The sequence below is a fragment of the Engraulis encrasicolus genome, chromosome 18, assembly GCF_034702125.1.
Source record: "Engraulis encrasicolus isolate BLACKSEA-1 chromosome 18, IST_EnEncr_1.0, whole genome shotgun sequence".
Classification (NCBI taxonomy): Eukaryota; Metazoa; Chordata; class Actinopteri; order Clupeiformes; family Engraulidae; genus Engraulis; species Engraulis encrasicolus.
Window position 1 is genome coordinate 34331904 of NC_085874.1, and position 16134 is coordinate 34348037.

Genomic DNA, 16134 nt, shown 5'->3' on the forward strand with positions numbered 1-16134 from the left:
TTGTTAATGACAACGTATGAAATGAGGAAATGGTAAGTGATCATGATGGACAAAGTAGTAGTAATATAAAACACCCAGAATCCAAAGACAATGAAATATTTATTACACCAAAATAATCATTCTTTTCAGAGTTTCAGTGTTAGCTAACCTACACATTAAAAAAGAAAACAGTATCTTCATATGCGAAGTAGGAATGATCTTCCATTTCATGTTTCTGCATTCAGAGAACATCATATTCATAGAAATCACATGTGAGGGCGCACACACATACACGCGCACACACACACACACCAACAGAAGCGACATACAAAAAACTTTACAAAGGAAACAACAAGACCTGTATTCTCTTGTTTTCTTCAAAAAAGTCCTCCAATACAAAATGACCACAGACACACAGTGAGATGAACTGAAGAGGCATCCCTGAACTGATTTCGTCGACTCTTTGTGGTTCTTTATGTCAAATGAATTCAAAGTCCCAGGGAGGTGGAGTTTATATCTCCATCAGGTCTTTACGTAGACCATGCAAGAGAGTGTACTTGCGTATATCTGTGTGCAGGACTCTGAATGAACTTTTTTCCATCTCCAGCCAAAATGCATAGAAGGTATTAATCTTCTTACTAGCAAAAGACACTCACTAATGGGTCAAAGTGGCTAGTAAGTTGGTCTTTTCTACCAGCTTAACTGAAATGTCACCAGCATTTGGCCAGTTGGCTGGTGTTAATTTAGAGCCCTGTCTGTGTGTAAGTATGTGGGTGTGTTCATGTCCTTCAATGACGCTGGACACTGTGTGTGTTTTAGTGTGATGATGTCCATTCACATAGCATCTTAGAGCCTGTGTGTGTGTGTGTGTGTGTGTGTGTGTGTGTGTGTGTGTGTGTGTGTGTGTGTGTGTGTGTGTGTGTGTGTGTGTGTGTGTGTGTGTGTGTGTGTGTTCATGTCCATTCATATAGCGGGGCTCATGGCATCGTAGAGCCTCTGCACAGCCACCTCCACCATCTCCTTGATGGTCTCGTCATCTGCACTGCCCTCCTCATACTCCACCGTCTGTCACGCGCCAGGACACATGGAGGGGAAGACACATGTTTGGAACAAAATACAATCAGTTAACTTGCCTGCTATAGTTGCACACACGCACGCACACATTTTTTCGCGACCCAACCGCCACCGCCACCCCCACCATAGTCTTAGCCTAGCAATGCATTTCTAGCAATATTTTCTTCTCATTAATATTGCTAGATTTTCCATTAATAGTTTGTCCTTTAATATCGCTAGAAATCCCACAAGACAGCAATTGCATCTATTAACCATACAAGTGAATACGAGTCCCTTTTGTCCACGACCCCTCCTTCAGTACCTCCATGACCCCTCCCCCCCCCCTAGGGGTCCCTACCCCCAGTTTGGGAACCACTGCCCTAGTGAATACTCTTACATTTGTTCGCTCTGAATTTAAAAGAGCATAAAGTCAAACCAGTGTGCGGTAAACTTTTTTCTTTTGAAGTATTGCATATTCCTGGGTTTAGCACCTACAAGCTGTGCATGGATCTCTGAACTTTTGCACTCGTATATTTGTGTAGAGGCAAACTGAGTCCAAAACCTTACCCGGGTCTCCAGGTTTATGTATGCCGTCTTCCCATCCACCGTCACCGACAAGTTGCCAGGGTCCTTGAAGTCCACACAGTCTTCTCCAAACATGTCACTGGAACGTAAACAAAAGCGTAACATTTCATTGGTCAAACGACTCTTACAACTTACCACATGGGCTTTTAGGAATGCTGTGACCTTTAGTAAGTGAGTTTTAAAATGTCGAGGATGCAAACAGAGATGATGTTGCAAGGGCTCTTAACCTTGATGTTTTTCATTGTTATTTCACTAGTTGAAGTTGCGAGTTACGTTTTACAATTTTACACTTTTTTATCATTAAAAATCAAGTAAGTAAATTAGTAGGTAATATTTATTTGTATAGTGTGTTCGCAGAGTCACAAAGTGCTTTACAGTAAATTCAAAGAAGGCCAGTATACACCGCATTCCACATTATTACGCAACTGACATTTTTCGCTGTTTCCCCAAATAATCAATACAAATGACAGTCGTCATAATTTTCAAGTCATCAGCCATTAGAGTACAATTAAAACGTTTTTGAATGAACCTTCCAATGATAACGGTATTTTTTTAAATAATAAAAAACTTAAAATGCTCTGTTCCACATTATTACGCAAAGTAGTTTTGTAGTGTTCAAATACAAATTTCTTTCTTTGTTTCCCATTTACATCAAAACAGTTGGAATTTGGTACCTTCTAAATTACATTTCAATGTTCAATACTTGATGATAAACTCTTTGTCTTAGTAACTGGAATGCTGCATTTAACATTGAAGTCAATGACAGGGCATTGCATGGGAGTTATGGAAGCCCAGATATCCTTGATGCTTTGCTCTCAGCTGTTTTTGTTTGTTTGGTCTGGTGACCCACACTTCACTCTTCAATATACCCGTAGATTTCCATGCCACGTTTAGGTGCTTTGGTGGTATCGACATTTTAACTCACCAGACATAAAACCCCATTGAAAATGAATGGGATGTTATGTCTGGTGAGTTAGAATGTCATCATCTCCAAAGCACCTAAACGTGGCATGTAAATCTACGGGTATATTGAAGAGTGAAGTGTGGGTCACCCGACCAAACAAACAAAAACAGCTGAGAGCAAAGCATCAAGGATATCTGGGCTTCCAGAACTCCCATGCAATGCCCTGCCATTGACTTCAATGTTAAATGCAGCATTCCAGTTACAGCTTATAACAAAGTTTTGAACATTGAAATGTATTGAAGGTACCAAATGCCAACTGTTTTGATGTAGATGTGGAAAAAAAGAAAGAAATTTGGATTACAACACTACAAAACTGTTTTGTGTAATTAATTGGAACAGAGCATTTTGGGCATTTTAAGTTTTTTATTATTTTAAAAAATACCGTTATCATTGGAAAATTCATTCAAAAACGTTTAAATTGTACTCTAATGGCTGATGACTTGAAAAATATGACGACTGTAATTTGTATTGATTATTTGGGAAAACTGCAAAAAATGTCATTTGCGTAATAATGTGGAATGCGGTGTACATACGCAAAAAAGGCATACACACAGCATATAAAATAAAGAGCATAAATGCTCACTTGTACTCAACTACATTGGGCAAGATTCACAGTCATTCACATTAACAAAACGTTTCCATGACCCATAAATCTTTTTCCTTCCACAACCTACTATTACACCAAGATCTATCCAAACCCTGAATGAACCCAATATACGGTGTGCAATCATAACTGCTAGTTTCTCCTACAATGTGTTTATGCGTATGGTATGTAACAGTAGTAGTAGTAGTAGTAGTAAGTCTGCTGAAGTGATACTTACTGGAACATAACCTCCAGCCTCCTCTGGAACTCATGCACGTTGAGAATATCCGGTTTGGTGTCCATAACTGCGGTAGAAGCAGACATACAGATAAATCCACACATGAGAAAAGAATCCAAGGATGTTACAAAATACAGAGAGGACAATCATAAATCATAAATCCAAAATCTAAAATGATCATTTGTTCCCAAGGGACTGTGAATTTGTGAGTACTGACTATTGTAGAAACTATGCACTATGCACAACTGATTGGGAATCCAGTGTATCTCAGTTGACTGATTGATTTGAAAAGGCTGTGAATGTTAGTGTTTCAAAGATGTACGCTTCATAATACCATTTTACATGCTTTTTTATCCTTCTTGTGGTTAGGACTTTACCAGAACCCTAAATAGGGTTTTCAGGCTGACCGGAACGGAGCCGGTGCCAGTGCCCGCACCAGTTGCGTTCGGCACTTAAGTGCTCATCTGCGAACCGCCCGTGTTCATACCGAGCTCTGAACTTATTCTGCACGTGACCGTGTTGCCTGGATGAACCTGCCACGTTGTCGTCACTGTTCGCGGAGAAAACAAGTATTCTGCGGTTCGCATTGCGAACCAACTTTCCGGTTCGCAAACACTAATTTCTGTGGCACAAACACAACGGCAGGTTTGCGACTAGGTGCGGGAACGGGCACCGGCACGGTTCTCAGTCGGCCTGAATGCGCCCTAAGGGGGATCTTAGAGGTAAGAATTCCTTAACCGCATCTGGGCAACCGAGTCATAGTCTGATTCAATTCAAGCAGCAACTTACTTTTCTGGGCTTTGGGATTGGACTGCACCTCCAGCACTACTGTGGTGACGGCGTCAGCGTACATGTCATTCAGAGGGTTGGCTATCCACTGCAGAGATACACACACACACAGGGAGGGATACGACGGTCAAACAGGTGTCACATGTTGAGGTCACTGGCAATGTCGTCTTAATTTCATTTTATTTATTACAATGACAAATGAAGTGCTGTCCTAGTTCAGTGCAAAAATACTGAAAATTAAAAACAGCTTGAACTGAACAACCTACCACTGAATACCAAATCCTCTGGTTCTGCCTGTGTAGTTAACAAACAAGCATGCTCATCTGCATTCACCCTGCTTGCCTGAGCCACACTCTCTGTATCCCCCTACATATTGTATATGGCTGATCATCGATTATGAGGACTTATCTCCCTTCGCAATGGAATTCTCTTCTCTGATTGGCTGATGGGGTGAGCTTTAATTTCGTTGAATCGGTCAAGCGTCAAAAATTGAACATGCGTAGAATCTTCGTTTGGAATACATTATCTAAGGGATAATGTTGTAGAAATCATGTGCGTGGTCACCGAAAATTGAATAATCGCACTGTCGGAATTCCAAGTGAAGATTCTATGCGCGTCTAAGTTAGAGAACCGTGTAATTTAGTCACTAGATTTTGGCAGCTGGCATGATTCCTACAACTCTACAGACAGTAATAGATTTTAAAAAAAATACCCTACCCTAATAGGAGATACGTAAGCGGGATAACGGCCTTCAAGGTCAACCTGTTCGATAAAGTTAAAGTCTTGGCGAAGGCAACTCCGACTCCATGAGCAGTCTGTGCGCCTTGTCATTAACTTAATCAAACAGCTTACCTCGACGGCTGTTATCCCTCAAATAATCAGCCGTATACACAATATGTAGGGGGATGCAGAGTGTACGGCTCAGGCAAGCAAGGTGAAGAATTATAATAATTCATTTGGATAATAGCGTCTACTACTGTACAAGTAATGTTATGTACTAGAAGAGGAAAATGCTAAATGTAATGCAATGTCATGTAATGTCACCTCCAGCGTGACCATGCCGGCCTCGTGGAACAGAGAGATGTGCTTGAAGATGCGCAGCGTGGTCTTCTCCGTACCCTCCACCTCCTCCACGTCCCCTGAAACACCACAGCACCACACACACAAACAAACAGTCTTTATATAATTGGCAGACACTTTTTATTGATACGACCTGATTAAAAATAACACAGACCAAGCCTTTTCTTTAGGTGCACATAAATGTGTGTGCGTGTGTGTGTGTGTGTGTGTGTGTGTGTGTGTGTGTGTGTGTGTGTGTGTGTGTGTGTGTGTGTGTGTGTGTGTGTGTGTGTGTGTGTGTGTGTGTGTGTGTGTGTGTGTGTGTGAATGTGTGTGTGTGTGTGTGTGTGAATGTGTGTGTGTGTGTGTGTGTGTGTGTGTGTGTCTGCATAAATGTGTCTGTGTGTGTGTGTGTGTGTGTGTGCACATGCATGAATGTGTGTGTACCTGCTAGGTGGCGTAGCTGGTTGACCAGTAGGGAGTAGGGCCCGGTGAAGGGGATGGCCTGGGTCTGCTTCACTGTGCTCATGGCCAGCTCTGTGTAGTCTACAGGTAGACACATCAGGACACCATGAAACACACAGGCACACAGTTACAGTGAGTCCAATATGTATTTGATCCCTTGCTGATTTTGTTGGTTTGCCTACTAACAAAGACATGATCAGTCAATAAATGTTATGATAATATGTATTCTAATATAGAGAGACAGAATATCAAAAAGAAAATCCAGAAATTAACTGAAGAGAATATATATTAATTTATTTCCATTTCATCGAGCAAAATAAGTATTTGATCCCCTGCCAACTGATTACAGTTCCAGGCCCACAGACCAGATGGGCACTTCCGATCAACTTGTCATCTGAATTAAAGACACCTGTACATACTAACATGCATAAAAGACACATTGAATCAGCAGAATCAGCCCATAGTATGAGTGAATCAGTCACACTCCAACCTCACCAGCATGGGAAAGACCAAATAGTGGTCAAATGATATCAGGGACACGATTTTAGACCTGAACAAAGATTAAATGGGCTGCAAAGCCACAAGAAAGAGACTGGGTATTAATGACCCAGCTGTTGATGCATTTCTTCCAAAATGTGAGGAATACAAAATGACTATCCATCAGGCTGTCTGGGGTTCTATACAAGATTTGACCTTTTGTAGGGATTTGATAATCATGAGAACAGAAAGAAATCACCCTAGAGCTGTACGGGATGAACTAGGCAATGATATCAAAGCTACTGGGACCAAAATCACTGAGAAAACTACTGGTAGCACTTAATGCCACAGAGGTTTAAAATCCTGTAGTGCACACATGGTACCTCTACTTCAGAAGGAACCTGTGCAGTCCCACCTGAGGTTTGCCAACGGACATCAGACTGGTTTAGGATATGATAAGGAGGTGCTGTAGTCAGATGAAACCAAAATCAAGCTGTTTGGCATTATCACAATTCAATGTGTTTTGAGAAAGAGTACTGCTGTCTATGATCCCAAGAACAACCTCCTCACCATCATGCATGAAAGTGGTATCATTATGGTTTGAGGTTGTTTGTCTGGCCAAGGCACAGGACAACTTCACACCAATGAATGGATGGAGGGAGACATGTAATGTGCAATCCTGAGTGCAAACGTCCTTCCCTCCACCACTACACTGATGGGTGGGCCATTGTTGGATCTCCCAACATGACAATAATACACAACATACAGTCAAAGCAACGAAGGAGTGGCTCAATAAGAAGCATATTAAAGTCGTGAAGTGGCCTAGACAGTCTCCAAATATTAACCCTATAGTAATTCTATGGAGAGAACTGAACCTCCCATTTGCCAAGCTACAGCCACAAACTATTAATGTTTTAGAGATAATGTGCAAAGAGAAATGGGCAAAAATTGTTTCTACTATATGCACAAACATTGTCATTAACTAAAAGAAGCATCTAACCTCAATGCTAGAAAACTAGGGCTTTGCCACAAAGCACTTTATCTTCTTTAGCTAGAGGGGTCAAATACTTATTACCCTAAATTAAATACAAATAAATTAAAATATATTATTTTAAGTTATTTTCTGGAATTTCTTTTTGATATTCTGTCTCTCCATGTTTGAATACATATTATCAGAAATTTATAGACTGCTCATGTCTTTATTAGTGGGCAAACGGGCAAAATCAGCAAGGGATCAAATACATATTGGACTCACTGTATACACACATATACTTGTAGTACAAACAAGGACACAAACACACACGCACACGCACACGCACACACACACGGATATGGACATTTGGACGTGGGCACACAGTTATACTCACATATACAGTGAGGAAAATAAGTATTTGATCCCTTGCTGATTTTGTTGGTTTGCCCACTAATAAAGACATGATCATTCTATAATATTAATGATAAAATGTATTCTAATATGGAGAGACAGAATATCAAAAAGAAAATCCAGAAAATAACTTTGAAGAATAAATTTTCATTGATTTGTATTCCATTGAGGAAAATAAGTATTTGACCCCTCTAGTCAAAGAAGACAAAACACTTGGTGGCAAAGCCCTTGTTTTCTCATTCAGAGGTCAGATGTTTCTTTCAGTTAATGACAATGTTTGTGGATATATTAGAAAGGATTTTTGTCCACTTTTCTTTGCAGATCATCTCTAAATCATTTAAGTTGTATGACTGTAGCTTGGCAAATGGGAGCTTCTGTTCCCTTCACAGGATTATTATAGGGTTAATGTTTGGAAACTGTCTAGGCCACTTCATGACCTTAATGTGCTTCTGCTTGAGCTACTCCTTCGTTGCTTGGGCTGTATGTTATGGATTATTATCATATTGGGAGGCCAATCCATGACCCACCTTCAGTCTAGTGGTGGTGGGAAAGAGGTTGGCATGCAGCATTGTACGTTTACATGTCTCCCTTCATCCATTTCTTGACGATGTGAAGTTGTCCTGTGTCTTGGCCAGACAAACAACCTCAAAACATAATGTTACCACTTTCATGTATGATGTTGGAGAAGGTGTTGTTCTTGGGATCATAGGCAGCATTTCTCTTCCTCCAAACACATCGAGTTGTGTTAATGCAAACAGTTTGATTTTGGTGTCATCTGATTCCAGCACCTCCCAATCATATCCTAATCCAGTTTGATGTTCATTGGCAAACCTCAGGTGAGCCTGAACAGGTTCCTTCTGAAGCAGGGGTACCATACATGCACTGCAGGATTTTAATCCACTGTGGTATTTAGTGTTTCCAATAGTTTTCTTAGTGATTGAGGTCCCAGCTGCCTTGATATTATTTCCTAGCTCTTCCCATACAGTTTTAAGGTGCTTTATCTCTTTTTTTCTGATTATTAAATTCCCACAAGGTCAAATCTTGTATGGAACCAGAGACAGGCCTAAGATTGATGATTGAAGATCATTTTGTATGTCCTAAAATTGGGAAGAAATGCACCAACAGTTTGCTCCTTAATATCCAGGAGCCCATTTCAGCCTTGTTGAGTTCTAAAATCTTGTCCCCGACATCCTTTGACAGCTTTTTGGTCTGTCCCATGTTGGCGAGTTTAGTTTGACTGATTGACTGATTCTATGGACTGATTCTGCATATTCAATGCGTCTTCTGTGCAGGTTACTATAAACAGGTGTGTACAATTCAGATAACAAGTTGACTGGAAGTGCCATTTGATCTGCGGGATCAGAACTCTTAATGGTTGGCAGGGTATCAAATAGTTATTTCCCTCAATGAAATATAAATCAATGAATATATATTCTTTAGTGTTCATGTCTGGATTTTCTTTTTGATATTCTGTCTCTCCATATTATAATACATATTATCATTAACATTAAAGACTGATCATGTCTTTATTAGTGGGCAAACCAACAAAATCAGCAAGGGATCAAATACTTATTCTCCTCACTGTAGTACGGACAAGAACACACACACTCAAGGATATGGACGTTATACACACATCCAGTACAGACACACAAACACGGATATTGACACAGACACACAGTTATACACACATGCATACAAACACAAACACACACACACACCGATATGGACACAGACACACAGTTATACACACATCCAGGACAGTACGGACACGGACACACACATGGACATTTGGACACAGGACGCACATGCACATGGCATTCACACACGTTCAAGCGAGCGCACACGCACACACGCACGCACACACGCACGCACACACATTAAACAACATCCAGTGTACAACAAAACTTTGTGTGCGTACTGCATCATGATTACTACGCTTTCAATACACACGCGTACACACTTACTGGACAGGTCTGAAGGGGCGAGGATGTGATAGCTGAAGTTGCGCTTGACCAGGATCCCAGACACGCGCTGGCCCTGCATACACTTCTTATCCGCCAGGGAACCCATCACCTGGAGAGGAGAGGGGCCAAGCATCAAGTCAGAGACCACCAACACACACATACACACACGCACACGCACACGCACACGCACACGCCCACGCCCACGCCCACGCCCACGCCCACGCCCACCTGTGGCTTAATCGGTTGGGCACTGGGCTGCTACGTGGGCGACCTGGGTTCGATTACCGACCTGGGTCATTTCCAATTCTTCCCCCGTCTCTCTCTCCCACTCTTCACTGTCCTGTCTAAATACATTTGACCCCCGCCCCCCCACCCCCCCCCCCCCGAAAAATAAAATCGAAATGTATCGATGTATCGGAAGTATCGGCCGGCGATTTAATTGAATCGCATCGTATCGTGGGGCATTCTTAAGAATCGAAAAGAATCGAATCGCTGGCCCCTGTGCAATGCCCTAGTTCCATAACACAATAGTAGCGGAAAAGTAATTGGAAAAAATCGAATTGAACCGAATCGCATCGTATCGTGGGGAATTCTTAAGAATCGAAAAAGAATCGAATCCCTGCTTTAAGAAATGGATACCGTATCGTATCGTCATGAAGGCTGTGATTTACACCCCTATGCTCTAACTTGGTGTTTCTCAACGGGGGCGCTACAGCCCCCCCAGGGGGCATTGGGGAGCCCTAGGGGGACATTGCAAAGCAAGCTAGCACGTTTTCACAACTGTTGGTCATTTAGACCAGTGCTCCCCAAACATATCGCATACCCCTTGAAGCCTTTAAGCCTACATTAATTTTCTTCGTACCCCCTGCATCATGTCATACTACAGTTTGGGAAACCCTGATTTAGACAGAATTACTCGCATTCACCTATTCACACATCAGCTACAAACACTGCTCAGAGTCTCCACTCCCCTTAGCCACAAATAATAACTGAACAGAATATGTAGTCACTGAAGTTCAAATATTATCAAATGAAGACATAATGTACATACTCATACAGTATACAAGTAACAAAGAAAATCAGAACAAACATCCTAGAAATACATGAATGCATCCCACCTTGGCCAGCTTCTCTCCGCGGAAGTTGAGGGTGACGGCCTCTGTGTTGCGGGGGTTGTGCACCTCGATGTGGACCTCGTCGTTGTCCTCGTACTCCCGGATCAGCGCCGCCTTCAGACGAGCCATCTCGTTCTGCTCGCCGTGCACCAGGATCTGCCACAGAACAAAGACGAATAGTAATGACATCTGATACATTGATTCATCTATGCTCTAACTTGGTGTTTCTCAACGGGGGCGCTACATCCCCATTGAGAAGTATACAACTACCAAAATTTCCTAGCTGGCATCCAATAAACCTGATTTCCATCAAAACTTGGTGGCCGTAGGGCCTGCTTCGGGCAATTATTGCATAGAGACAAGGACCTCCGAGAGCTGCAAGTGTTGCCTGAAGAAGGCCCTACGGCCACCAAGTTCTGAGGATTGGACTTTATTGCTGTAAAACGATATCAAATTTCATAATATCGAGTTCAAACAATATTTTTGTCCAATGTTTATACAAAAGCTAGGTTATGCCAAGCCCAATACATTCCCCTCCACTTGAGTCATTGCGAGCACAGAGCAGACTTGCTACCCAACACTCATGCAGAACACCACTGTGTGTTTCTCTATGGCCCTCCACTCACACTGCTGAAAGGAGGGAAGATTGCGAATTGTTTAGCAAAATTATTTGTCTTTTAAAAGAAATATCGTCTGAAAAAAAAAAACCATAATATCATATCAACATTGACTGAAATAATAGTGATATTGATTTGGCTCATAATGGAGCAGCCCTACCAGCAGCTCACTACTCACCACGTGTGGGGGCTTGAGAGCCCTGATGAACTCGCTGGTCTGCTGGTAGTCGGTGTGAGCGGAGAAGGAGATGTAGTCCACAGACATCTTCAGCTGCAGCTTCTGGCCAGACATGGTGGTGATCTCCTCTGGCTCAGACATGATGTGCTGGAGATAGGGACCAGAGCATGGTCACACACACATTTTTTTTTATAGAGCACAGACGAGAAGGACTTATTATTAATACTATAAATGCTACTACGGTACTGTGCAATAGAGTAATGTTATTATCCATAATTTTATTAGAAAGAAATATCCATTGTCAATGTTAAAGAAATATATATATACATTTCTAACAGAGGACAGGTGGGAAGGACTTTACTACTAAATAATAAGTCAAGTCAAGTCAAGTCAAGTTTATTGTCAATTTCTTTACATGCACTGGTCATACAAAGAATTTGAAATTGCGTTTCTTGCTCTCCCATGCAGACATAGACTAATCTAGGTAAGGACATAGACAGTATAGACATAGACAGTACTCATACATGGACATAGACAGTATGGACGTAGACATTGCTCATACAGACATTTAAAGTGCAAGACTGGACAACAGAAGACTTGTAGAGAACATACATTAAGAGGAGGTAATAACATCATTACTACAGTGCTAAAAATCTGTGTATGGCCATAGCGTTTTGTAAAAGTATTCATAACGTTGTGTGGAGTGGACCACAACTTTTTAAGTGTGCAAACTGCTTTCCGGTGAGACCACTACTACTACTACTACTACTACTACTACTACTACTACTGCTTGCCGCACCTTTGCCAGTGTCCCCTCCACACAGTAGCCGGCAATGATGACGCCGTTCCTCTTGTCGGTGCACCAGCTCTCGAACAGCTCCCGGGAGAGACCACTCTGCATCATACCGGGGGAGGCCATCACTACGCTGGGGCCAATGTCATCAAAGTGATCCATGCTCTACACAGGAAGGGAAACAGAAACAGTTAGCTAAGGTAAAAAGTAAAAAAAAAAATCTGGTTACCCTGAACATGGTACCGTCCCACCGCACTGCTCCCTTGGGCCGCCGTTTGAGGCTGCCCCCTTGCACGACCAAGGCATAAATGCAATTTCATTCTGTGCAGTTCGAACTGTGTGCTGTGGAGTGTAGTGTCACAATGACAATGGGAGTTTCCCAGGTGGGCTTTCACTTCACACAAAAAAATGGTGAAACTGATTTGCCACCCTGATTTGCCAGCCATCACACAGCACGTCAGGGACATAAGTGCGAAATCATTTTTATATTGGACATGACCCAGGCTGGGCTGGAACCTGGGTCCCACATGTAGTTGTAGTTCTGAAACGTACAGGTGCTTTATCACACTGCAGCACAGCATCCGTTATCGTTACAGTCTGTTATATCGTCTCTGCGTGTGTGCTAACTTCAACAAATATAACTGGTGCTGACCTTCAGGTTGCTGATGTGCTTGAAGACAAAGGGGTTGTTGATGTTGATGGCCTTGCGGATCTTGTCGTTCATGGCGTTGACGTAGGTCTGGTAGACGGCCATGCACTTCTTGGCCAGCGAGGAGGCGTAGTAGATGGGGATGTCGTGCAGCTCGGGGTGGTTCTGCCAGTACTCATCTGGAAACAAGCGGCAAAAAGCAAAAAACACAAGAGCTTAGGGTTTGTTTCTTCTCTGAATTGGCACAGCATGCATGGCTCTCTGAGCTACAGTATGTTAGCTATCTGAGCTAGCAGTTGAGCCAACAATTACTTATGATAACAAATAAGCCGCCATAGTACCTCTGCCATGTCATACCAACTCATGTCTCTGTTACATTCCACTAGGGCCCTTCCGTGGCCTAACTGTGGGGCACTCGTCGACTATGCAGCCGACCCGGGTTCGATTCCCGGCCTGGGTCATTTCCCGACCCCTCCCCTTCCCGTCTCTCTTCCCATTTGCTTCCTGTCCACCTCTCATACTATCCTGTCATCAATAAAGTTGAAATAGAACATTCCACAACAGTGGAAGTTCACCATTCCATCTTGGTACCTCCGTAAATGAAATAAAGATGAGTAAATTTAAAGTCAATAACATTACCAGCCACTAGATGGGGGAAAATATGCCTTCGCAGACATCCCCGAAAACTTTTGAAGAGATTGTGTAGTTATACAACCTCTCTATTTATCTATTTCTTCAAGATTTATTTTGGTCTTCATGACTTTATTTGACATGACAGTTTGAGAGGTAGACAGGAAGCGAATGGGGATAGAGACGGGGAGGGGTCGACAAATGACCCGGGCTGGGAATCAAACCCGGGTCGGCCGCATGGCTGACGAGTGCCCTACCGGTTGGCCACGTCAGGGCCCCTGGCAAGAGGATTCCCTTACCCAGGATGAGCAGGAGCTCCTGGGCTCGCCCCAGGGCGAAGACGGGGATGAGGCAGCGGCCTTCTCTGTTGACGATGTCGTGCACCGTGTTGCAGAAGCGAGCCTCCCTCTCCTCCCTCTTCTCGTGGATGTGTGTGCCGTACGTCGACTCCTGATGCCAGAGACATATCCAGGTCAGTATCAACATAATTTTCATTGGCTAGGGACACTTGCACAGAAAGCACTTTTGACAAACTCTTGAATATATTTCACAGAGACACAAGACCCTCTAAGATAAACATGCAGACAGTAAAGATAGAAGCATATATAGCAAAATACACATCGGCAACAAAAATTGAACACATTTGCAACACAATTATGAATGCATTTTATTTTATAAGGTTCAGCATTCCTTGTTACTGAGACGAGAAGATGTAACCACAAGTGACCAGAGTGAGTTCCCGTGATGAGAAACAACTACAATTCAGTGATCCAAGTATGTTAGCATGACGGAAAACAAACTTCGAAGAATGAGCGGAGAGAGTTACCGTGATGAGAATGTCCGGCCTCACGCTGGGGATCTCGGCTGCCATGAGATGGCGATCCTCCTGCCGAGAGAAGTCTCCCGTGTACAGCAGCTGAGGAGGTAAGGTAAGGTAACTTTATTGATACCCGAAGGTAGATTTGTTTGCAGGTCAAGAAAAAGTAGAGGCTTACTTACAACACCACACAGTACAGTGACAGTGACACAACACAACAGACAGGAGACTAAACAAAACATTGACAAACAGACAAAACAAAAACAAAACAAACAAACAAAATGCTCCTGGAGGACCGGGAAGACTTTTAAGTCTAAAACTATGCCTAAGGAATATGTATCCGACATTCATGTTTTGTTTTTTTAACTTAAGTACAAACGTTTGTTTGTTTTGCACCACATTACTTCTGACTCAAGCAGGTAGCAGATGGGCAGTATTGCCACGGGTGCAAGTCATTCTAGCCGTAGGAAAGGAGAGGAACCAAAATTATTCGCAACCCACAACTCAATACTTCCACATGGTCATTATACAACGAAACTACTCAAACTACTACTACTACTACCACTACTACTACTACTGACCTTCACACCAGCGATCTCGATCATGAACATGGCCGCTCCCAGGACGTGGCCGGCGTGGTAACACCAGAACTTAATGCCGGCCACCTCCTTCACCTCGTGGAAGTTGATGGTCTCGATCTTGTCCATGCTCTCCTCCAAGTCAGTCTCCGTGTACAGCATATCATCAGCAGAGATGTTACTGCAGGAAGACAAGGGATGAGACACCATCAGTTTTGTGTTCAGACAGATGACATTGATCTTCGCCTTCATAGCCACATGAAATGATGCCAAAACTGCATTCAACACATCAATGCATTTTCATACAAACAGAATTAGTACTTGTCCCCAAATTACAATGTTCAGTCAACAACAATTGTCATTTTCAACTTGTCAATCACAAAACAAGACTCTGAAACCCTGTTTACAACACTGAACAGTGCATACCTGACTTTGACATAATCTGACAGCAGCCAGCGGTAGATGGCTTTGGTGGCATGGGTCATAAAAGTCCTTCCTTTAAAACTGGTCTTTTGTAAGAACCATGGCAATGCCCCGCAGTGATCCAAGTGAAAACTGTGGAGACACAAATGGCGATGGTCAGAGCAATTAATAGAAAACAGTAGCCTAACTATGTATGCGTATATATCATTCATTTGCACTCACTGGCTGATGAGAAGCAAATCAATCTCGGCCGGATCAATCAAATCGATATACGGCAGGGCATCCATGCCTTCCAAGCCAGGATGGATGCCACAGTCCAGCTGCGAATGCAAAACAATATAGAGCATTATGCATAGCCTATACATTAATGCCAATCTCAGTCTACGAATTTCGAAAACACTGTCATTTTGATCCTACCATAATCTTGCGCCCCTTGAATTCCAAAATAATACATGATCTGCCAACTTCTTGCCCCGCGCCACTGTAAACAAAACATGTATTTAAGGTTAACAATTAGAAGATGGAAACGTATCCATTATTCCGAGAAGATTATTATGTGAAAAGAACATCAGACAGACTAGTAATGGCTATTAGCTAAAATTCGATTGAATGAATAGACTATTACAGAGGTCTTATGAGTAGCTGGTCGCTCTCTTCTGCAGGCACTATGACATCGGCTTTACGTTTCGCAGCCATTCTTGAAATTTGCCTAAATCTGCGCCTTGATAACACTAATTATAAGACCTATAACATTTCTAAACAATTTTTGAGCGGCATGACAATTCTCCGGCAAC

The 16134-nt window shown here is 42.6% G+C and overlaps 1 protein-coding gene across 1 annotated transcript; it reads right to left on the reverse strand.

Moving 5' to 3' along the window:
• Positions 1–80: 80 nt before the first annotated feature.
• On the reverse strand, positions 81–16134 carry cpsf3 (cleavage and polyadenylation specific factor 3). The gene is made up of 18 exons (XM_063223490.1): positions 15966–16134; positions 15758–15821; positions 15563–15660; positions 15344–15472; positions 14921–15098; positions 14349–14438; positions 13822–13972; positions 12896–13071; positions 12250–12408; positions 11451–11597; positions 10659–10811; positions 9541–9649; positions 5698–5796; positions 5236–5330; positions 4192–4279; positions 3403–3469; positions 1600–1696; positions 81–1044 (listed from the first exon to the last, which is right to left on the reverse strand). Exons 1-18 carry the CDS (start codon positions 16034–16036, stop codon positions 943–945), a joined length of 2073 nt encoding a protein of 690 aa, XP_063079560.1. The 5' UTR covers positions 16037–16134; the 3' UTR covers positions 81–942.

What these genes read in the sequence shown, in the direction of transcription:
- cpsf3 (XM_063223490.1), bottom strand. Translation starts at nt 16,036, where the DNA reads ATGGCTGCGAAACGTAAAGCCGATGTCATAGTGCCTGCAGAAGAGAGC. An exon ending in TGGAGGGGACACTGGCAAAG is followed by an intron (nt 11,598 to 12,249) that starts GTGCGGCAAGCA and finishes CCCTATCTCCAG; the next exon opens with CACATCATGTCTGAGCCAGA. An exon ending in GCGGAGAGAAGCTGGCCAAG is followed by an intron (nt 9,650 to 10,658) that starts GTGGGATGCATT and finishes TCTCCTCTCCAG; the next exon opens with GTGATGGGTTCCCTGGCGGA.